A 23,753-nucleotide genomic window follows, 5' to 3' on the forward strand; every position below is an offset into this window, starting at 1 on the left:
TTGCTAGTATTTTGTTGAGGATTTTTGCATCTATGTTCATCAGTGATATTGGCTTGTAGTTTTCTTTTTTTGTGACATCTTTGTCTGGTTTTGGTATCTGGATGACAGTGCCCTCATAGAATGAGTTTGGGAGTGTTCCTCCCTCTAGTATATCTTGGAAGAGTTTGAGTAGGATAGGTGTTAGCTCTTTTGTAAATGTTTGATAGAATTCACTTGTGAAGCCATCTGGTCCTGGGCTTTTGTTTGTTGGAAGATTTTGAATCACAGTTTCAATTTCAGTGTTTGTGATTGGTCTGCTTATATTTTCTATTTCTTCCTGGTTCAGTTTCGAAAGGTTGTGCTTTTCTAAGAGTTTGTCCATTACTTCCAGGTTGTCCATTTTATTGGCATAGAGTTGCTTGTAGTAATCGCTCATGATCCTTTGTATTTCTGGAGTGTAAGTTGTTACTTCTCCTTTTTCATTTCTAATTCTGCTGATTTGAGCCTTCTCCCTTTTTTTCTTGGTGAGTCTGTCTAATGGTTTATCAATTTTGTTTCTCTTCTGAAAGAACCAGCTTTTAGTTTTATTGATCTTTGCTCTCATTTCCTTTATTTCTTTTTCATTTATTTCTGATCTGATATTTATGATTTCTTTCCTTCTGCTAACTTTGGGGTTTTTTTGTTCTTCTTTCTCTGATTGCTTTAGTTGTAAGGTTAGGTTGTTTATTTGAGATGTTTCCTGTTCGTGAGGTAGGATTGTATTGCTATAAACTTCCTTCTTAGAACTGCCTTTGCTGCATCCCGTAGGTTTTCAGTCATCATGTTTTCATTATCATTTGTTTCTAGGTGTTTTGTGATTTCCTCTCTGATTTGTTCAGTGATCTCTTGGTTGTTTAATAGCGTATTGTTTAGCCTCCACGTGTTAGGAGTTTTACAGTTTTTTTCCTGTAATTGATATCTAGTCTCATAGCATATCAGAAAAGATACTTGATATTATTTCCATCTTCTTAAATTTACCAAGGCTTGATTTGTGACCCAAGATATGATCTATCATGGCGAATATTCCATGAGCACTTGAGAAGAAAGTGTATTCTGTTGCTTTTGGATGGAATGTCCTATAAATATCAATTAAATCCATCTTGTTTAATGTATCATTTAAAGCTTGTATTTTCTTATTTATTTTCATTTTGGTTGATCTGTCCATTGGTGAAAGTGGGGTGTTAAAGTCCCCTACTATGATTGTGTTACTGTCGATTTCTCCTTTTATGGCTGTTAGCAATTGCCTGTGTATTGAGGTGCTCCTATGTTGGGTGCATAAATATTTACAATTGTTATATCTTCTTCTTGGGTTGGTCCCTTGATCACTATGTAGTGTCCTTCTTTGTCTCTTGTAATAGTCTTTATTTTAAAGTCTATTTTGTCTGATACGAGAATTGCTACTGCAGCTTTCTTTTGATTTCCATTTGCATGGAATATCTTTTTCCATCCCTCTTTCAGTCTGTACGTTTCCCAAGGTCTGAAGTGGGTCTCTGTAGACAGCATATATACGGGTCTTGTTTTTATATCCACTCATCCAGTTTGTGTCTTTTGGTTGGAGCATTTAATCCATTTATATTTAAGGTAATTGTTGATATGTATGTTCCTTTTCCCATTTTCTTAATTGTTTTTGCTTTGTTATTGTAGGTCTTTTCCTTCTCTTTTGTTTCCCGCCTAGAGAAATTCCATTAACGTTTGTTGTAAAGCTGGTTTGGTGGTGCTGAATTCTCTTAGCTTTTGCTTGTCTGTAAAGGTTTTAATTTCTCTGTCGAATCTGAATGAAATCCTTGCTAGGTAGAGTAATCTTGGTTGTAGGTTTTTCCCTTTCATCACTTTAAGTATGTCCTGCTACTCCCTTCTGGCTTGCAGAGTTTCTGCTGAAACATCAGCTGTTAACCTTACGGGGATTCCCTTTTATGTTATTTGTTTTATTTTCCTTGCTGCTTTCAGTATTTTTTCTATGTATTTAATCTTTGATAGTTTGATTAATATGTGTCTTGGCATGTTTCTCCTTGGATTTCTCCTGTATGGGAGTCTCTGTGCTTCCTGGACTTGATTGACTATTTCCATTCCCATATTAGGGAAGTTTCCAACTATAATCTCTTCAAATGTTTTCTCAGTTCCTTTCTTTTTCTCTTCTTCTTCTGGGACCCCTGTAATTCGAATGTTGGTGTGTTTAATGTTGTCCCAGAGGTCTCTGAGACTGTCCTCAATGCTTTTCATTCTTTTTTCTTTATTCTGCTCTGTGGTAGTTATATCCACTATTTTGTCTTCCAGGTCACTTATCTGTTCTTCTGCCTCATTTATTCTGCTATTGATTCCTTCTAGAGAATTTTTACTTTCATTTATTGTGTTGTTCATCATTGTTTGTTTGCTCTTTAGTTCTTCTAGGTCCTTATTAAACATTTCTTATATTTTTGTGGATTTGGAAGGCTGACGATAAGTTATACTCAAATTTTCAACTGCAGGGAGGGTTGAGGCTCTTAACCCCGTGTTGTTCAGGGGTCAGCTGTACTTCTTCGTTTAATAAATCAACTGGGCGATTCTAGCATTCTGCAAAAGCTTTTTTTTTTTTTTTTTTTTTTTTTTCTGTTTCATATGCTTTAGACAGATTTTTCCCACCTCTTTCCAGGTACTTCGGCTATGCCCCGTCTTCCTCCATTATATCGGAAACCATCATGGTTGGGGGATGATGAGGTGGATGAACAAAGAGCTTTCAAGTCAAGTGGCAAGCCTGAAGAGAAAAATCGTGAAACTGGAACATCAGGTAAAAAAAGCTCAGACTATGACATTAAGTAGGTATTTTAGGAAGAACTTATCATCAAAGCAAAAATCTGTCTACCCTTAAAAGAGATGTCTCCTATTCTTTAATACGTTAAAAATAGTTGATGAATGTTTTAATGACATTGTCATTTTAAATTAAATTTATTTATTATGAATGATTCTCTCATAAAGTATTCTAATATCTTTGTAAATCACTTTTATTTAAAATATTTTTCCTTATTTAACTTATTTATGAGGGTGTTAAAACTTGATATATAGTTAAGTAATATAATTGGACATTTTAAGTATTTTAAAATAATTTTTTAAATGTTTTAATTAGACCAAAATAGTAAATACAAACTAGTTTTGTGTGTTTTCATTAGATTCACAAACATATAATCATATTTTTAAATGAAAATTTTTTATTATGTTCAAAATGTATGAAGTTTAAAACTTCTTTAAAATCTCAGCATGCCCAATTTGTTGGGGTATGGTAACAACAAGATTAGCTGTTGAGCAGCCAGAAGGAAGAAATAATTCTGAATCACATTCTCAGATAAATAGTCAAGGAACATAATCTTTTGTTGCTGGAGGAGTTGAGTAATGAGCTAAGTGAAAAGCCAGAAAATCAAGATTTCCAGGAAATAAATGGAGGTATCAGTTGTCTGTCACATAAGGACTTGACAAGGACATCAACACTGAAGGATGAACAGCCAGTTTCTGTGATAATAGCAGATAAGGATTAGAACTGGAGGAATTAAATACAGGCACCAGGGAGCAGTATGGAAAGCCAACTTTGACTCTGAGTTAAGGATAGATTCCATCAGAAGTTCTGTCAACTTTCTACCTTTGACCATAATTCTACAAGGTAAATAAGAGGTTTTTATTAGCTGGAGAATAAGAGCACTGGTGCTTAAATATGCTCTAATTTCACCAGAGTACAAGTCTTAGAAAGCTGGCCTTATCAACTTGATCTTAAAGTGCCCCAAACTGAAAGTTGTCAACTTTGCAAATAAATTCCCATCTCAGTTTCCTTGTTTCTGTGGCCAACACGTTTTTTTCTTCATGTTCAAGCTCAGAAACTTAGTATTATTTAGCATACCCTCAAATGCAAATAATAGAAATGCCACCTGAGACTAAACAGGAAGGAATTCTACTGGCTAAAATAAATAACTGAACCTCTTCAGGATTGGTTAATGCAGCATCTCAATGGTGTCATCAGCTAGCTATTTTCTCTCGGACTTTCTGCCCTTCTATTCACAGTGGCTGCATACTGAGGGAGTTTCCCCTCGTACTCATAGGCTGCTTGCCAGTAGCAGTTGGAGTGCATGCTGCTTTGATCACATCCAGTGGGAAATAGCAAAGGTCGCTTCTAGAAGAACCCCTGGAAACTCTCCCCAAAGTTTTCAACACATTTGTCATCTCATTGGCCTCTCATGGGTTCAGGAGTAGGTCACCTGCTTATTTCTGAACCAATCCCTGGCAAGGGTTATGAGATTATCCTTAAGCCAATTGTACCCATCCTGAAGCTGAATATGGGGTTAGTTTTCCCCCTAAGGCACATGAGCTGTATCAGGGAAGAGTTAGAGATACCTGGGAATGTTGGAGTTCTTGTAGGAGGGAGGAATAGGAAATGGATTTTGGAAGGCAGTCAAGAATGTCTACTTTATATGAAATCTTTGTGTCTTCCCTTCCTTTCACCTCATCTATTATATTGCCTACTTCTGTTGCCCTTTTTTTCCATTAATCATAACTGAACTATTTCCAGTTTCAACCCTTCTGCAGTTCATTTTGTATAATAAATCTAAGCTGCCGTTTTTTTTTTTCCTTTCTTTAAGAAACTACAGTAGCTTCCTTTTGCTTGCCCAATAGGTATTATGTCAAAGTTCTCTCTAATTTTGTCCCACTTTCTTAGCCTTGCGTCCCACTACCAGTTGTTTAGTGCTCTCTCCCAGTGCATTTCCACATAAATTAGACTAATTCCTGCCTGCTCTTCTCCCACAGACATGTATACACATAAATCAGGTAATATAAAATTCTAAAGGGTATGTCTGTTTATATCTATTGCTAATATGTAACACTTTCCTTCAGTATTTTGTGTGTATGCCTTTTCATCTAAACTATAAGTTCCTTCAGGAATCACATATTATATTATCACTGTGTACTAGAGCCATCTAGGAGAAAGAGAGAGAGGGAGAGAGAGAAGGGGAGGGGGAGAGAGAGAGGAAGGAAGGGGGAGAGAGAGAGAGAGAGAGGAGAGTGAGAAAAAAAATGTGCTAATAATTGGTGGTTAACTTAGAAGAAAACACAGCAGAATTTAACTGTTGCCAAATTCTGAAAATAATTGTGATACTGAGTTTATCTGGCCATTAAAGATCCTTCCACCCTCACACACAAAAGAACTTTTGAAGTCTGAAATACATATCTTCTAGAATACAATCAATGTAATTATAATAAATGTAAATACAGTAAATGTAATTTTTGTCCTGGAGACAGAACCATGACTTATTAACAACAGCTAACACTTCAGTGGTGCTTGCTTTATCAAGACACTCTTCTTAGTGCCCTGCATATGTTTAATCATTTAATCCTTTCACAGTGATACCTAAAAGTAGTTACTGTTATCATCCCCATTTTATAAATAAGGAAACGGCGGCAAGGTTATGTGAATTTATTCACAAGGTCACCCTGCTAGCAAGTAGTTTAGCTGGGATTTGAACCCAGGTAGCCTGACTCGAGTCCATGCTCTTAACCACAAACAGCTAACATTTCAGCAGTCATTACACACACACACACACACACACACACAGTCACTCCAAAAGAATATACTTCGTATAGTATAAAGATTAAAACAAGCACTCCAAAAACAAATTGACATAAAAAATTGATCTCTCATACCTGTTAATGAAATGAATTTCAAACTGTGAAGCATCCAGTAGTAATTTCATCCATGTGAATGAAACTAAATTCTTAAATGATTACCAGCTGTGTGGCGTGTCTCATTGAGTATCTTTTCTGCCAGATGACAAAAGCTGTCTAATAATCTTGGGATTATTTTTGAGTTAGAAGGAATTAAGTGATGCACGTCTTTTGTTAAGTAGCTTGAAGCACTCTGTCAGATTCAGCTGATTAAAAGCCTTAATGAGAGTCTCATTTGCTTTCTTATATTAGTATGAGGATGTTATTGTTTCAGATTTATCATTTGTAGTCTTTTAAAATATAGGGTGAGAGAAACAGTTTACTAATTTGAAATAATTTATGATGCCAGCATATATTGTAGAATCAAATTTGAAAATGCGTATTGAATGCTATTTCACTTGGTCATTTTGAAATTAAGGTTTTTTTTTAGTGTTTCAGATTATGAAATATAAATGATTAGTTTATTTGTGCTCTAAGCATGCTTTTTTGGTAAAAGCAAAAAGTTATTTGCTTCTTGGTTACCAATTTTTAGACTGTAAAATCTTAGTATTTATTTTGAAAGGTGAACATTCCAGAAAGGATAATAGAGAATCTACTACCTAGTAACTTTTTATGTCCCTTTCTGTGGGTCCATGTGTATCCAGAATCTCCTACCAATTTCCCTTAAAGCCCAAAGAACCCTAGAAGCAAATATTAGAGCAATCACGTTCTCCTGAAATTGTGTGAATATTTGAGTCCTATTAAAGGAGAATTTGTCCTCATTTTAGATCAGGTATGCTCTTCTACCTTCTAACTTGGTTTAAACGGTTTAAACACTTCTTAGGTTACAATTAAAGACCTTTAAGTGTTGCATACAGTTTGAAAAGGTGTGTCCAACTGTGAAGAGTAGATTTTTGGCTCTTTTACACTGATTTTTAATCTAATTAAACTAAATTTGAAAACTTTTGAGTTGTAGTTCCTTTTTGGTAAAAGGAGTTTCCCAGTCTTTGTAATTTGAAGTACTTGAATATACTAGGTTGGATGGATATCTCAAGCAGAATTTGCCTTCATAATTATAGTCTTTATCATCTTGAAACAGCTTAATATTTCATTTAATTTAGTACAGAAGAATGAAGGGAACATATTTTCTGAATTATGTATGTTATCAGTTTCCCTGGAAGGTCACACAATCATAAAATACCTTAAGAATTTAAGGATATTGCTCTTCTGATTTTGATAAACATAATTAATTCTAGCATAATCAGTTATTAAATACTTTTAAATATCTAGCAATTGAGATTAATAATAAAATATTGGTATAAATAAAATATTAGTATTTTAGTATATAATTTAGTTTACTTTAGTATAAGCAAAATAGGTTTTGAATAGAAATGCATGTTAAATTCATAAATTTCAGAATGTTTCGTCAGTGTACTGAAAGAGGAAAGCTGTTTTATTTTTCTATATTAATTTAGAAGACCCCTAATAATTTTTCTAGTGGGCGTACAATTCCAAAATATACCAGGCCCACACTTGATCTGGTTTTATCATCTTCAGAGAAATGAATTCCTCTACATAATGAATTTTCCAGATGACTGAACTTTACTTTTACAACTGAAATTTTTTTCTAAGTTTAACCATTTCCTATATTTCTATTAAATGAATTACCCATGTCATTGCCTTCTTAAGCACAGAAGGCTGAATATAATTTAAATGTTTGCTTTATGACTCAGAAGCATCATTATGAACATCAGTGATTGAACTATGATACATTACAGTGATGCCTTTGGGAGACTTGAAGTATGTAAGACTGTTTGCTCCATATACTGAATGAATGGTTCTGAACTACTGTGTTTTTGAGCCGTGTGTCTGCTCTTGATTGTTTTTTGTCTTATCTCGACAACTTGACTCTTCTTAGCGCAATATGTCTGACCTTAATCCTTGCTTTTATATCCCCTCCAGATTTGCCACATGTAATCTGAGTAAATAGCCAAAAAAGGTTCTCAATGAAGGACTTTCCTGGTAGTAAAGATCACAAATATGAGGATATAGGTGTTGTCATATCTGTCTTGGGTTTTTTATTTTAGAGTTAGATTTTTGGTTTTAGCTTCTTGTTTCCCTAATTAGCTATGTTGAAGAGTTGGGGGAGGAAAAGTAAGAGAAACATTTACTTTTGTGCCTACTTTGTGCCAGACTTTTTCTGGATAACTTATCTCACTGAATCTTCACAACAATCTTATGGGTAGATATTATTTTCTCATTTAACAATGAGGAAAATGAGAATTAAGGACTGATAGAGACAGGACTTACCTGATTTCAAATCTTCTCACTACTTTCCACTAATCATATCATATATGCTGCCTTTCCACTCTGTTGTGCTGCTTGACATTGTTAGATAAGCGATTTCTGGTTAAATTAGGTGTTAACTTGTGTAAGTCTCAGGGTTTCTAGTCCTTGGAGTAAAGGCAATTTTGAAGTAGGACTAACTTAGGAAATAATAATCTTAAACATAGTTATGTGCAGTTGTTGATCTCTGCTTTTTTAATGTGTTATAATGTGAAAACATATTAAAAGTATGTCAGTATTAACTGTGAAGTTTTTTTTCACAAGGGAGGAAAATTGGAAACATACTCATTTGAATCGTGAATAACAAGTAAATGATAAATGCTATACCTCTGGGCCAGCTTTTTGTAGTTATTGCTTCATAGTTCAGCCACATCATTTTATTTGGGTATTCAGGTAGTGGTAGTAGGAAACTACTAACCCTTGTTCTCAGGGTTACTCTGTTACCTGTAAGGATGTGGAGAGCAAAATGAATGAATGAATGAATGAATGACGATAGATAGATAGGATAGGTTTGCTTATTTATTTAACATCTTTATTGGAGTATAATTGCTTCACATTGTGTTAATTTCTGCTGTATGACAAAGTGAATCAGCTATATGTATACTTATATACCCATATCCCCTCCCTCTTACGTGTCCCTCCCACCCCTCTAGGTGGTCACAAAGCACCAATCTGATCTCCCTGTGCTAAGTGGCTGCATCCCACTAGCTGTCTGTTTTATATTTGGTAGTGTATATATGTCCATGCCACTCTCTCACTTCGTCCCAGCTTACCCTTCCTTCTCCCCGCATCCTCAAGTCCATTCTCTTAAGTCTGCATCTTTATTCCTGTTCTGCCCCTAGGTTCTTCAGAACTTTTTTTTTTTTTTAGATTCCATATATACATGTTAGCATATGGTATTTGTTTTTCTCTTTCTGACTTACTTCACTCTGTATGACAGATTCTAGGTCCATCCACCTCACTACAAATAATTTGGTTTCTTTTTATGACTGAGTAATATTCCATTCTGTATATGTGCCACATCTTCTTTATCCATTCATCTGTAGATGGACACTTAGGTTGCTCCCATGTCCTGGCTATTGTAAATAGTGCTGCAGTGACCATTGTGGTACATGACTTTTTTTGAATTATGCTTTTCTCACAGTATATTCCCAGTAGTGGGATTGCTGGGACATATGGTACTTCTATTTTTAGTATTTTAAGGAACCTCCATACTGTTCTCCATAGTGGCTGTTTCAATTTACATTCCCACCAACAGTGTAAGAGGGTTCCCTTTCCTTCACACCCTTTCCAGCATTTATTGTTTGTAGATTTTTTTGATGATGCCCATTTGGAATGGTGTGAGGTGATACCGCATTGTGGTTTTGATTTGCATTTCTCTAATGATTACTGACGCTGAGCATCCTTTCATGTGTTTGTTGGCAATCTGTATATCTATCTTCTTTGGAGAAATGCCTATTTAGGTCTTCTGCCCTTTTTTGGATTGGGTTCTTTGTTTTTTTTGATATTGAGCTGTGTGGGCTGCTTGTATATTTTGGAGATAATGCTTTGTCAGTTGCTTCATTTTCAAATATTTTCTCCCATTCTAAGGGTTGTCTTTACGTCTTGTTTACAGTCTCCTTTGCAGTGCAGAAGTTTTTAAGTTTCGTTAGGTCCCATTTGTGTGTTTTTGTTTTTATTTCCATTTCTCTAGGAGGTGGGTCAAAAAGGATCTTGCTGTGATTTATGTCATAGAGTGTCCTATGTTTTCCTCTAAGAGTTTGATAGTGTCTGGCCTTGCATGTAGGTCTTTAATGCATTTGGAGCTTATTTTTGTGTATGGTGTTAGGGAGTATTCTAATTTCATTCTTTCACATGTAGCTGTCCAGTTTTCCCAGCACCACTTATTGAAGAGGCTGTCTTTTCTCCATTGTTTATTCTTGCCTCCTTTATGAAAGATAAGTTGACCATATGTGTGTGGGTTTACCTCTGGGCTTTCTATCCTGTTCCATTGATCTATATTTCTGTTTTTGTGCCAGTACCATACTGTCTTGATTACTGTAGCTTTGTAGTATATAGTCTGAATTCAGGGAGCCTGATTCCTCCAGCTCTGTTTCTTTTTCTCAAGATTGCTTTGGCTCTTTGGGGTCTTTTGTGTTTCCACACAAATTGTGAAATTTTTTATTTTAGTTCTGTGAAAAATGCCATTGCTAGTTTCATAGGGATGACATTGAATCTGTAGATTACTTTGGGTAGTAGAGTCATTTTCACAATTTTGACTTCTTCAGTCCAAGTACACGGTATATCTCTCCATCTGTTTTAATTTCTTTCATCAGTATCTTATAGTTTTCTGCATACAGGTCTTTTGTCTCCTTAGGTAGGTTTATTCCTAGCTATTTTATTCTTTTTGTTGCAATGGTAAATGGGAGTGTTTCCTTAATTTCTCTTTCAGATTTTTCATCATTAGTGTATAGGAATGCAAGCGATTTCTGTGCATTAATGTTGTATCCTGCTACTTTACCAAATTCATTGATTAGCTCTAGTAGTTTTCTAGTAGCATCTTTAGGATTCTCAATGTATAGTATCATGTCATCTGTTAACTGACAGTTGTACTTCCTCTTTTCTGATTTGGATTCCTTTTATTTATTTTTCTTCTCTAATTGCTGTGGCTAAAACTTCCCAAACTATGTTGAATAGTAGTGGTGAGAGTGGGCAACCTTGTCTTGTTCCTGATCTTAGAGGAAATGGTTTCAGTTTTTGACCATTGAGAACAATGTTGGCTGTGGGTTTGTCATATATGCACTTTATTATGTTGAGGTAAATTCCCTCTATTCCCACTTTCTTTAGAGTTTTTATCATAAAAGAGTGTTGAATTTTGTCAAAAGCTTTTCCTGCATCTGCTGAGATGATCATATGGTTTTTCTGCTTCAATTTGTTAATATGGTGTATCACATTGATTGATTTGCATATATTGAAGAGTCCTTGCATTCTTGGGATAAACCCCACTTGATCATGGTGTATGATCCTTTTAATGTGCTGTTGGATTCTGTTTGCTAGTATTTTGTTGAGGATTTTTGCATCTATGTTCATCAGTGATATTGGCTTGTAGTTTTCTTTTTTTGTGACATCTTTGTCTGGTTTTGGTATCTGGATGACAGTGCCCTCATAGAATGAGTTTGGGAGTGTTCCTCCCTCTAGTATATCTTGGAAGAGTTTGAGTAGGATAGGTGTTAGCTCTTTTGTAAATGTTTGATAGAATTCACTTGTGAAGCCATCTGGTCCTGGGCTTTTGTTTGTTGGAAGATTTTGAATCACAGTTTCAATTTCAGTGTTTGTGATTGGTCTGCTTATATTTTCTATTTCTTCCTGGTTCAGTTTCGAAAGGTTGTGCTTTTCTAAGAGTTTGTCCATTACTTCCAGGTTGTCCATTTTATTGGCATAGAGTTGCTTGTAGTAATCGCTCATGATCCTTTGTATTTCTGGAGTGTAAGTTGTTACTTCTCCTTTTTCATTTCTAATTCTGCTGATTTGAGCCTTCTCCCTTTTTTTCTTGGTGAGTCTGTCTAATGGTTTATCAATTTTGTTTCTCTTCTGAAAGAACCAGCTTTTAGTTTTATTGATCTTTGCTCTCATTTCCTTTATTTCTTTTTCATTTATTTCTGATCTGATATTTATGATTTCTTTCCTTCTGCTAACTTTGGGGTTTTTTTGTTCTTCTTTCTCTGATTGCTTTAGTTGTAAGGTTAGGTTGTTTATTTGAGATGTTTCCTGTTCGTGAGGTAGGATTGTATTGCTATAAACTTCCTTCTTAGAACTGCCTTTGCTGCATCCCGTAGGTTTTCAGTCATCATGTTTTCATTATCATTTGTTTCTAGGTGTTTTGTGATTTCCTCTCTGATTTGTTCAGTGATCTCTTGGTTGTTTAATAGCGTATTGTTTAGCCTCCACGTGTTAGGAGTTTTACAGTTTTTTTCCTGTAATTGATATCTAGTCTCATAGCATATCAGAAAAGATACTTGATATTATTTCCATCTTCTTAAATTTACCAAGGCTTGATTTGTGACCCAAGATATGATCTATCATGGCGAATATTCCATGAGCACTTGAGAAGAAAGTGTATTCTGTTGCTTTTGGATGGAATGTCCTATAAATATCAATTAAATCCATCTTGTTTAATGTATCATTTAAAGCTTGTATTTTCTTATTTATTTTCATTTTGGTTGATCTGTCCATTGGTGAAAGTGGGGTGTTAAAGTCCCCTACTATGATTGTGTTACTGTCGATTTCTCCTTTTATGGCTGTTAGCAATTGCCTGTGTATTGAGGTGCTCCTATGTTGGGTGCATAAATATTTACAATTGTTATATCTTCTTCTTGGGTTGGTCCCTTGATCACTATGTAGTGTCCTTCTTTGTCTCTTGTAATAGTCTTTATTTTAAAGTCTATTTTGTCTGATACGAGAATTGCTACTGCAGCTTTCTTTTGATTTCCATTTGCATGGAATATCTTTTTCCATCCCTCTTTCAGTCTGTACGTTTCCCAAGGTCTGAAGTGGGTCTCTGTAGACAGCATATATACGGGTCTTGTTTTTATATCCACTCATCCAGTTTGTGTCTTTTGGTTGGAGCATTTAATCCATTTATATTTAAGGTAATTGTTGATATGTATGTTCCTTTTCCCATTTTCTTAATTGTTTTTGCTTTGTTATTGTAGGTCTTTTCCTTCTCTTTTGTTTCCCGCCTAGAGAAATTCCATTAACGTTTGTTGTAAAGCTGGTTTGGTGGTGCTGAATTCTCTTAGCTTTTGCTTGTCTGTAAAGGTTTTAATTTCTCTGTCGAATCTGAATGAAATCCTTGCTAGGTAGAGTAATCTTGGTTGTAGGTTTTTCCCTTTCATCACTTTAAGTATGTCCTGCTACTCCCTTCTGGCTTGCAGAGTTTCTGCTGAAACATCAGCTGTTAACCTTACGGGGATTCCCTTTTATGTTATTTGTTTTATTTTCCTTGCTGCTTTCAGTATTTTTTCTATGTATTTAATCTTTGATAGTTTGATTAATATGTGTCTTGGCATGTTTCTCCTTGGATTTCTCCTGTATGGGAGTCTCTGTGCTTCCTGGACTTGATTGACTATTTCCATTCCCATATTAGGGAAGTTTCCAACTATAATCTCTTCAAATGTTTTCTCAGTTCCTTTCTTTTTCTCTTCTTCTTCTGGGACCCCTGTAATTCGAATGTTGGTGTGTTTAATGTTGTCCCAGAGGTCTCTGAGACTGTCCTCAATGCTTTTCATTCTTTTTTCTTTATTCTGCTCTGTGGTAGTTATATCCACTATTTTGTCTTCCAGGTCACTTATCTGTTCTTCTGCCTCATTTATTCTGCTATTGATTCCTTCTAGAGAATTTTTACTTTCATTTATTGTGTTGTTCATCATTGTTTGTTTGCTCTTTAGTTCTTCTAGGTCCTTATTAAACATTTCTTATATTTTTGTGGATTTGGAAGGCTGACGATAAGTTATACTCAAATTTTCAACTGCAGGGAGGGTTGAGGCTCTTAACCCCGTGTTGTTCAGGGGTCAGCTGTACTTCTTCGTTTAATAAATCAACTGGGCGATTCTAGCATTCTGCAAAAGCTTTTTTTTTTTTTTTTTTTTTTTTTTCTGTTTCATATGCTTTAGACAGATTTTTCCCACCTCTTTCCAGGTACTTCGGCTATGCCCCGTCTTCCTCCATTATATCGGAAACCATCATGGTTGGGGGATGATGAGGTGGATGAACAAAGAGCTTTCAAGTCAAGTGGCAAGCCTGAAGAGAAAAATCGTGAAACTGGAACATCAGGTAAAAAAAGCTCAGACTATGACATTAAGTAGGTATTTTAGGAAGAACTTATCATCAAAGCAAAAATCTGTCTACCCTTAAAAGAGATGTCTCCTATTCTTTAATACGTTAAAAATAGTTGATGAATGTTTTAATGACATTGTCATTTTAAATTAAATTTATTTATTATGAATGATTCTCTCATAAAGTATTCTAATATCTTTGTAAATCACTTTTATTTAAAATATTTTTCCTTATTTAACTTATTTATGAGGGTGTTAAAACTTGATATATAGTTAAGTAATATAATTGGACATTTTAAGTATTTTAAAATAATTTTTTAAATGTTTTAATTAGACCAAAATAGTAAATACAAACTAGTTTTGTGTGTTTTCATTAGATTCACAAACATATAATCATATTTTTAAATGAAAATTTTTTATTATGTTCAAAATGTATGAAGTTTAAAACTTCTTTAAAATCTCAGCATGCCCAATTTGTTGGGGTATGGTAACAACAAGATTAGCTGTTGAGCAGCCAGAAGGAAGAAATAATTCTGAATCACATTCTCAGATAAATAGTCAAGGAACATAATCTTTTGTTGCTGGAGGAGTTGAGTAATGAGCTAAGTGAAAAGCCAGAAAATCAAGATTTCCAGGAAATAAATGGAGGTATCAGTTGTCTGTCACATAAGGACTTGACAAGGACATCAACACTGAAGGATGAACAGCCAGTTTCTGTGATAATAGCAGATAAGGATTAGAACTGGAGGAATTAAATACAGGCACCAGGGAGCAGTATGGAAAGCCAACTTTGACTCTGAGTTAAGGATAGATTCCATCAGAAGTTCTGTCAACTTTCTACCTTTGACCATAATTCTACAAGGTAAATAAGAGGTTTTTATTAGCTGGAGAATAAGAGCACTGGTGCTTAAATATGCTCTAATTTCACCAGAGTACAAGTCTTAGAAAGCTGGCCTTATCAACTTGATCTTAAAGTGCCCCAAACTGAAAGTTGTCAACTTTGCAAATAAATTCCCATCTCAGTTTCCTTGTTTCTGTGGCCAACACGTTTTTTTCTTCATGTTCAAGCTCAGAAACTTAGTATTATTTAGCATACCCTCAAATGCAAATAATAGAAATGCCACCTGAGACTAAACAGGAAGGAATTCTACTGGCTAAAATAAATAACTGAACCTCTTCAGGATTGGTTAATGCAGCATCTCAATGGTGTCATCAGCTAGCTATTTTCTCTCGGACTTTCTGCCCTTCTATTCACAGTGGCTGCATACTGAGGGAGTTTCCCCTCGTACTCATAGGCTGCTTGCCAGTAGCAGTTGGAGTGCATGCTGCTTTGATCACATCCAGTGGGAAATAGCAAAGGTCGCTTCTAGAAGAACCCCTGGAAACTCTCCCCAAAGTTTTCAACACATTTGTCATCTCATTGGCCTCTCATGGGTTCAGGAGTAGGTCACCTGCTTATTTCTGAACCAATCCCTGGCAAGGGTTATGAGATTATCCTTAAGCCAATTGTACCCATCCTGAAGCTGAATATGGGGTTAGTTTTCCCCCTAAGGCACATGAGCTGTATCAGGGAAGAGTTAGAGATACCTGGGAATGTTGGAGTTCTTGTAGGAGGGAGGAATAGGAAATGGATTTTGGAAGGCAGTCAAGAATGTCTACTTTATATGAAATCTTTGTGTCTTCCCTTCCTTTCACCTCATCTATTATATTGCCTACTTCTGTTGCCCTTTTTTTCCATTAATCATAACTGAACTATTTCCAGTTTCAACCCTTCTGCAGTTCATTTTGTATAATAAATCTAAGCTGCCGTTTTTTTTTCCTTTCTTTAAGAAACTACAGTAGCTTCCTTTTGCTTGCCCAATAGGTATTATGTCAAAGTTCTCTCTAATTTTGTCCCACTTTCTTAGCCTTGCGTCCCACTACCAGTTGTTTAGTGCTCTCTCCCAGTGCATTTCCACATAAATTAGACTAATTCCTGCCTGCTCTTCTCCCACAGACATGTATACACATAAATCAGGTAATATAAAATTCTAAAGGGTATGTCTGTTTATATCTATTGCTAATATGTAACACTTTCCTTCAGTATTTTGTGTGTATGCCTTTTCATCTAAACTATAAGTTCCTTCAGGAATCACATATTATATTATCACTGTGTACTAGAGCCATCTAGGAGAAAGAGAGAGAGGGAGAGAGAGAAGGGGAGGGGGAGAGAGAGAGGAAGGAAGGGGGAGAGAGAGAGAGAGAGAGGAGAGTGAGAAAAAAAATGTGCTAATAATTGGTGGTTAACTTAGAAGAAAACACAGCAGAATTTAACTGTTGCCAAATTCTGAAAATAATTGTGATACTGAGTTTATCTGGCCATTAAAGATCCTTCCACCCTCACACACAAAAGAACTTTTGAAGTCTGAAATACATATCTTCTAGAATACAATCAATGTAATTATAATAAATGTAAATACAGTAAATGTAATTTTTGTCCTGGAGACAGAACCATGACTTATTAACAACAGCTAACACTTCAGTGGTGCTTGCTTTATCAAGACACTCTTCTTAGTGCCCTGCATATGTTTAATCATTTAATCCTTTCACAGTGATACCTAAAAGTAGTTACTGTTATCATCCCCATTTTATAAATAAGGAAACGGCGGCAAGGTTATGTGAATTTATTCACAAGGTCACCCTGCTAGCAAGTAGTTTAGCTGGGATTTGAACCCAGGTAGCCTGACTCGAGTCCATGCTCTTAACCACAAACAGCTAACATTTCAGCAGTCATTACACACACACACACACACACACACACACACACACAGTCACTCCAAAAGAATATACTTCGTATAGTATAAAGATTAAAACAAGCACTCCAAAAACAAATTGACATAAAAAATTGATCTCTCATACCTAAGTTAATGAAATGAATTTCAAACTGTGAAACATCCAGTAGTAATTTCATCCATGTGAATGAAACTAAATTCTTAAATGATTACCAGCTGTGTGGCGTGTCTCATTGAGTATCTTTTCTGCCAGATGACAAAAGCTGTCTAATAATCTTGGGATTATTTTTGAGTTAGAAGGAATTAAGTGATGCACGTCTTTTGTTAAGTAGCTTGAAGCACTCTGTCAGATTCAGCTGATTAAAAGCCTTAATGAGAGTCTCATTTGCTTTCTTATATTAGTATGAGGATGTTATTGTTTCAGATTTATCATTTGTAGTCTTTTAAAATATAGGGTGAGAGAAACAGTTTACTAATTTGAAATAATTTATGATGCCAGCATATATTGTAGAATCAAATTTGAAAATGCGTATTGAATGCTATTTCACTTGGTCATTTTGAAATTAAGGTTTTTTTTTAGTGTTTCAGATTATGAAATATAAATGATTAGTTTATTTGTGCTCTAAGCATGCTTTTTTGGTAAAAGCAAAAAGTTATTTGCTTCTTGGTTACCAATTTTTAGACTGTAAAATCTTAGTATTTATTTTGAAAGGTGAACATTCCAGAAAGGATAATAGAGAATCTACTACCTAGTAACTTTTTATGTCCCTTTCTGTGGGTCCATGTGTATCCAGAATCTCCTACCAATTTCCCTTAAAGCCCAAAGAACCCTAGAAGCAAATATTAGAGCAATCACGTTCTCCTGAAATTGTGTGAATATTTGAGTCCTATTAAAGGAGAATTTGTCCTCATTTTAGATCAGGTATGCTCTTCTACCTTCTAACTTGGTTTAAACGGTTTAAACACTTCTTAGGTTACAATTAAAGACCTTTAAGTGTTGCATACAGTTTGAAAAGGTGTGTACAACTGTGAAGAGTAGATTTTTGGCTCTTTTACACTGATTTTTAATCTAATTAAACTAAATTTGAAAACTTTTGAGTTGTAGTTCCTTTTTGGTAAAAGGAGTTTCCCAGTCTTTGTAATTTGAAGTACTTGAATATACTAGGTTGGATGGATATCTCAAGCAGAATTTGCCTTCATAATTATAGTCTTTATCATCTTGAAACAGCTTAATATTTCATTTAATTTAGTACAGAAGAATGAAGGGAACATATTTTCTGAATTATGTATGTTATCAGTTTCCCTGGAAGGTCACACAATCATAAAATACCTTAAGAATTTAAGGATATTGCTCTTCTGATTTTGATAAACATAATTAATTCTAGCATAATCAGTTATTAAATACTTTTAAATATCTAGCAATTGAGATTAATAATAAAATATTGGTATAAATAAAATATTAGTATTTTAGTATATAATTTAGTTTACTTTAGTATAAGCAAAATAGGTTTTGAATAGAAATGCATGTTAAATTCATAAATTTCAGAATGTTTCGTCAGTGTACGGAAAGAGGAAAGCTGTTTTATTTTTCTATATTAATTTAGAAGACCCCTAATAATTTTTCTAGTGGGCGTACAATTCCAAAATATACCAGGCCCACACTTGATCTGGTTTTATCATCTTCAGAGAAATGAATTCCTCTACATAATGAATTTTCCAGATGACTGAACTTTACTTTTACAACTGAAATTTTTTTCTAAGTTTAACCATTTCCTATATTTCTATTAAATGAATTACCCATGTCATTGCCTTCTTAAGCACAGAAGGCTGAATATAATTTAAATGTTTGCTTTATGACTCAGAAGCATCATTATGAACATCAGTGATTGAACTATGATACATTACAGTGATGCCTTTGGGAGACTTGAAGTATGTAAGACTGTTTGCTCCATATACTGAATGAATGGTTCTGAACTACTGTGTTTTTGAGCCGTGTGTCTGCTCTTGATTGTTTTTTGTCTTATCTCGACAACTTGACTCTTCTTAGCGCAATATGTCTGACCTTAATCCTTGCTTTTATATCCCCTCCAGATTTGCCACATGTAATCTGAGTAAATAGCCAAAAAAGGTTCTCAATGAAGGACTTTCCTGGTAGTAAAGATCACAAATATGAGGATATAGGTGTTGTTATATCTGTCTTGGGTTTTTTATTTTAGAGTTAGATTTTTGGTTTTAGTTTCTTGTTTCCCTAATTAGCTATGTTGAAGAGTTGGGGGAGGAAAAGTAAGAGAAACATTTACTTTTGTGCCTACTTTGTGCCAGACTTTTTCTGGATAACTTATCTCACTGAATCTTCACAACAATCTTATGGGTAGATATTATTTTCTCATTTAACAATGAGGAAAATGAGAATTAAGGACTGATAGAGACAGGACTTACCTGATTTCAAATCTTCTCACTACTTTCCACTAATCATATCATATATGCTGCCTTTCCACTCTGTTGTGCTGCTTGACATTGTTAGATAAGCGATTTCTGGTTAAATTAGGTGTTAACTTGTGTAAGTCTCAGGGTTTCTAGTCCTTGGAGTAAAGGCAATTTTGAAGTAGGACTAACTTAGGAAATAATAATCTTAAACATAGTTATGTGCAGTTGTTGATCTCTGCTTTTTTAATGTGTTATAATGTGAAAACATATTAAAAGTATGTCAGTATTAACTGTGAAGTTTTTTTTCACAAGGGAGGAAAATTGGAAACATACTCATTTGAATCGTGAATAACAAGTAAATGATAAATGCTATACCTCTGGGCCAGCTTTTTGTAGTTATTGCTTCATAGTTCAGCCACATCATTTTATTTGGGTATTCAGGTAGTGGTAGTAGGAAACTACTAACCCTTGTTCTCAGGGTTACTCTGTTACCTGTAAGGATGTGGAGAGCAAAATGAATGAATGAATGAATGAATGACGATAGATAGATAGGATAGGTTTGCTTATTTATTTAACATCTTTATTGGAGTATAATTGCTTCACATTGTGTTAGTTTCTGCTGTATGACAAAGTGAATCAGCTATATGTATACTTATATGCCCATATCCCCTCCCTCTTACGTGTCCCTCCCAACCCTCTAGGTGGTCACAAAGCACCAATCTGATCTCCCTGTGCTAAGTGGCTGCATCCCACTAGCTGTCTGTTTTATATTTGGTAGTGTATATATGTCCATGCCACTCTCTCACTTCGTCCCAGCTTACCCTTCCTTCTCCCCGCATCCTCAAGTCCATTCTCTTAAGTCTGCATCTTTATTCCTGTTCTGCCCCTAGGTTCTTCAGAACTTTTTTTTTTTTTAGATTCCATATATACATGTTAGCATATGGTATTTGTTTTTCTCTTTCTGACTTACTTCACTCTGTATGACAGATTCTAGGTCCATCCACCTCACTACAAATAATTTGGTTTCTTTTTATGACTGAGTAATATTCCATTCTGTATATGTGCCACATCTTCTTTATCCATTCATCTGTAGATGGACACTTAGGTTGCTCCCATGTCCTGGCTATTGTAAATAGTGCTGCAGTGACCATTGTGGTACATGACTTTTTTTGAATTATGCTTTTCTCACATTATATTCCCAGTAGTGGGATTGCTGGGACATATGGTACTTCTATTTTTAGTATTTTAAGGAACCTCCATACTGTTCTCCATAGTGGCTGTTTCAATTTACATTCCCACCAACAGTGTAAGAGGGTTCCCTTTCCTTCACACCCTTTCCAGCATTTATTGTTTGTAGATTTTTTGATGATGCCCATTTGGAATGGTGTGAGGTGATACCGCATTGTGGTTTTGATTTGCATTTCTCTAATGATTACTGACGCTGAGCATCCTTTCATGTGTTTGTTGGCAATCTGTATATCTATCTTCTTTGGAGAAATGCCTATTTAGGTCTTCTGCCCTTTTTTTGGATTGGGTTCTTTGTTTTTTTTGATATTGAGCTGTGTGGGCTGCTTGTATATTTTGGAGATAATGCTTTGTCAGTTGCTTCATTTTCAAATATTTTCTCCCATTCTAAGGGTTGTCTTTACGTCTTGTTTACAGTCTCCTTTGCAGTGCAGAAGTTTTTAAGTTTTGTTAGGTCCCATTTGTGTGTTTTTGTTTTTATTTCCATTTCTCTAGGAGGTGGGTCAAAAAGGATCTTGCTGTGATTTATGTCATAGAGTGTCCTATGTTTTCCTCTAAGAGTTTGATAGTGTCTGGCCTTGCATGTAGGTCTTTAATGCATTTGGAGTTTATTTTTGTGTATGGTGTTAGGGAGTATTCTAATTTCATTCTTTCACATGTAGCTGTCCAGTTTTCCCAGCACCACTTATTGAAGAGGCTGTCTTTTCTCCATTGTTTATTCTTGCCTCCTTTATGAAAGATAAGTTGACCATATGTGTGTGGGTTTACCTCTGGGCTTTCTATCCTGTTCCATTGATCTATATTTCTGTTTTTGTGCCAGTACCATACTGTCTTGATTACTGTAGCTTTGTAGTATATAGTCTGAATTCAGGGAGCCTGATTCCTCCAGCTCTGTTTCTTTTTCTCAAGATTGCTTTGGCTCTTTGGGGTCTTTTGTGTTTCCACACAAATTGTGAAATTTTTTATTTTAGTTCTGTGAAAAATGCCATTGCTAGTTTCATAGGGATGACATTGAATCTGTAGATTACTTTGGGTAGTAGAGTCATTTTCACAATTTTGACTTCTTCAGTCCAAGTACACGGTATATCTCTCCATCTGTTTTAATTTCTTTCATCAGTATCTTATAGTTTTCTGCATACAGGTCTTTTGTCTCCTTAGGTAGGTTTATTCCTAGCTATTTTATTCTTTTTGTTGCAATGGTAAATGGGAGTGTTTCCTTAATTTCTCTTTCAGATTTTTCATCATTAGTGTATAGGAATGCAAGCGATTTCTGTGCATTAATGTTGTATCCTGCTACTTTACCAAATTCATTGATTAGCTCTAGTAGTTTTCTAGTAGCATCTTTAGGATTCTCAATGTATAGTATCATGTCATCTGTTAACTGACAGTTGTACTTCCTCTTTTCTGATTTGGATTCCTTTTATTTATTTTTCTTCTCTAATTGCTGTGGCTAAAACTTCCCAAACTATGTTGAATAGTAGTGGTGAGAGTGGGCAACCTTGTCTTGTTCCTGATCTTAGAGGAAATGGTTTCAGTTTTTGACCATTGAGAACAATGTTGGCTGTGGGTTTGTCATATATGCACTTTATTATGTTGAGGTAAATTCCCTCTATTCCCACTTTCTTTAGAGTTTTTATCATAAAAGAGTGTTGAATTTTGTCAAAAGCTTTTCCTGCATCTGCTGAGATGATCATATGGTTTTTCTGCTTCAATTTGTTAATATGGTGTATCACATTGATTGATTTGCATATATTGAAGAGTCCTTGCATTCTTGGGATAAACCCCACTTGATCATGGTGTATGATCCTTTTAATGTGCTGTTGGATTCTGTTTGCTAGTATTTTGTTGAGGATTTTTGCATCTATGTTCATCAGTGATATTGGCTTGTAGTTTTCTTTTTTTGTGACATCTTTGTCTGGTTTTGGTATCTGGATGACAGTGCCCTCATAGAATGAGTTTGGGAGTGTTCCTCCCTCTAGTATATCTTGGAAGAGTTTGAGTAGGATAGGTGTTAGCTCTTTTGTAAATGTTTGATAGAATTCACTTGTGAAGCCATCTGGTCCTGGGCTTTTGTTTGTTGGAAGATTTTGAATCACAGTTTCAATTTCAGTGTTTGTGATTGGTCTGCTTATATTTTCTATTTCTTCCTGGTTCAGTTTCGAAAGGTTGTGCTTTTCTAAGAGTTTGTCCATTACTTCCAGGTTGTCCATTTTATTGGCATAGAGTTGCTTGTAGTAATCGCTCATGATCCTTTGTATTTCTGGAGTGTAAGTTGTTACTTCTCCTTTTTCATTTCTAATTCTGCTGATTTGAGCCTTCTCCCTTTTTTTCTTGGTGAGTCTGTCTAATGGTTTATCAATTTTGTTTCTCTTCTGAAAGAACCAGCTTTTAGTTTTATTGATCTTTGCTCTCATTTCCTTTATTTCTTTTTCATTTATTTCTGATCTGATATTTATGATTTCTTTCCTTCTGCTAACTTTGGGGGTTTTTTTGTTCTTCTTTCTCTGATTGCTTTAGTTGTAAGGTTAGGTTGTTTATTTGAGATGTTTCCTGTTCGTGAGGTAGGATTGTATTGCTATAAACTTCCTTCTTAGAACTGCCTTTGCTGCATCCCGTAGGTTTTCAGTCATCATGTTTTCATTATCATTTGTTTCTAGGTGTTTTGTGATTTCCTCTCTGATTTGTTCAGTGATCTCTTGGTTGTTTAATAGCGTATTGTTTAGCCTCCACGTGTTAGGAGTTTTACAGTTTTTTTCCTGTAATTGATATCTAGTCTCATAGCATATCAGAAAAGATACTTGATATTATTTCCATCTTCTTAAATTTACCAAGGCTTGATTTGTGACCCAAGATATGATCTATCATGGCGAATATTCCATGAGCACTTGAGAAGAAAGTGTATTCTGTTGCTTTTGGATGGAATGTCCTATAAATATCAATTAAATCCATCTTGTTTAATGTATCATTTAAAGCTTGTATTTTCTTATTTATTTTCATTTTGGTTGATCTGTCCATTGGTGAAAGTGGGGTGTTAAAGTCCCCTACTATGATTGTGTTACTGTCGATTTCTCCTTTTATGGCTGTTAGCAATTGCCTGTGTATTGAGGTGCTCCTATGTTGGGTGCATAAATATTTACAATTGTTATATCTTCTTCTTGGGTTGGTCCCTTGATCACTATGTAGTGTCCTTCTTTGTCTCTTGTAATAGTCTTTATTTTAAAGTCTATTTTGTCTGATACGAGAATTGCTACTGCAGCTTTCTTTTGATTTCCATTTGCATGGAATATCTTTTTCCATCCCTCTTTCAGTCTGTACGTTTCCCAAGGTCTGAAGTGGGTCTCTGTAGACAGCATATATACGGGTCTTGTTTTTATATCCACTCATCCAGTTTGTGTCTTTTGGTTGGAGCATTTAATCCATTTATATTTAAGGTAATTGTTGATATGTATGTTCCTTTTCCCATTTTCTTAATTGT

The 23,753-nt window shown here is 35.0% G+C and overlaps 1 protein-coding gene across 1 annotated transcript in view; it reads left to right on the plus strand.

Annotated features, from left to right (window-relative positions):
* The first annotated feature begins 2,658 nt into the window (after positions 1–2,658).
* The window catches only part of LOC132476099 (centrosomal protein of 170 kDa-like), a 108,055-nt gene continuing 86,960 nt past the window's right edge, over positions 2,659–23,753 (plus strand). The window contains 2 exon segments of the mRNA XM_060077836.1: positions 2,659–2,782; positions 13,699–13,833. Of these exon segments, the coding sequence (XP_059933819.1) occupies positions 2,659–2,782; positions 13,699–13,833 (259 nt within the window).

This window comes from Mesoplodon densirostris, chromosome 2 (genome assembly GCF_025265405.1).
Source record: "Mesoplodon densirostris isolate mMesDen1 chromosome 2, mMesDen1 primary haplotype, whole genome shotgun sequence".
In the NCBI taxonomy this organism is placed as follows: domain Eukaryota; kingdom Metazoa; phylum Chordata; class Mammalia; order Artiodactyla; family Ziphiidae; genus Mesoplodon; species Mesoplodon densirostris.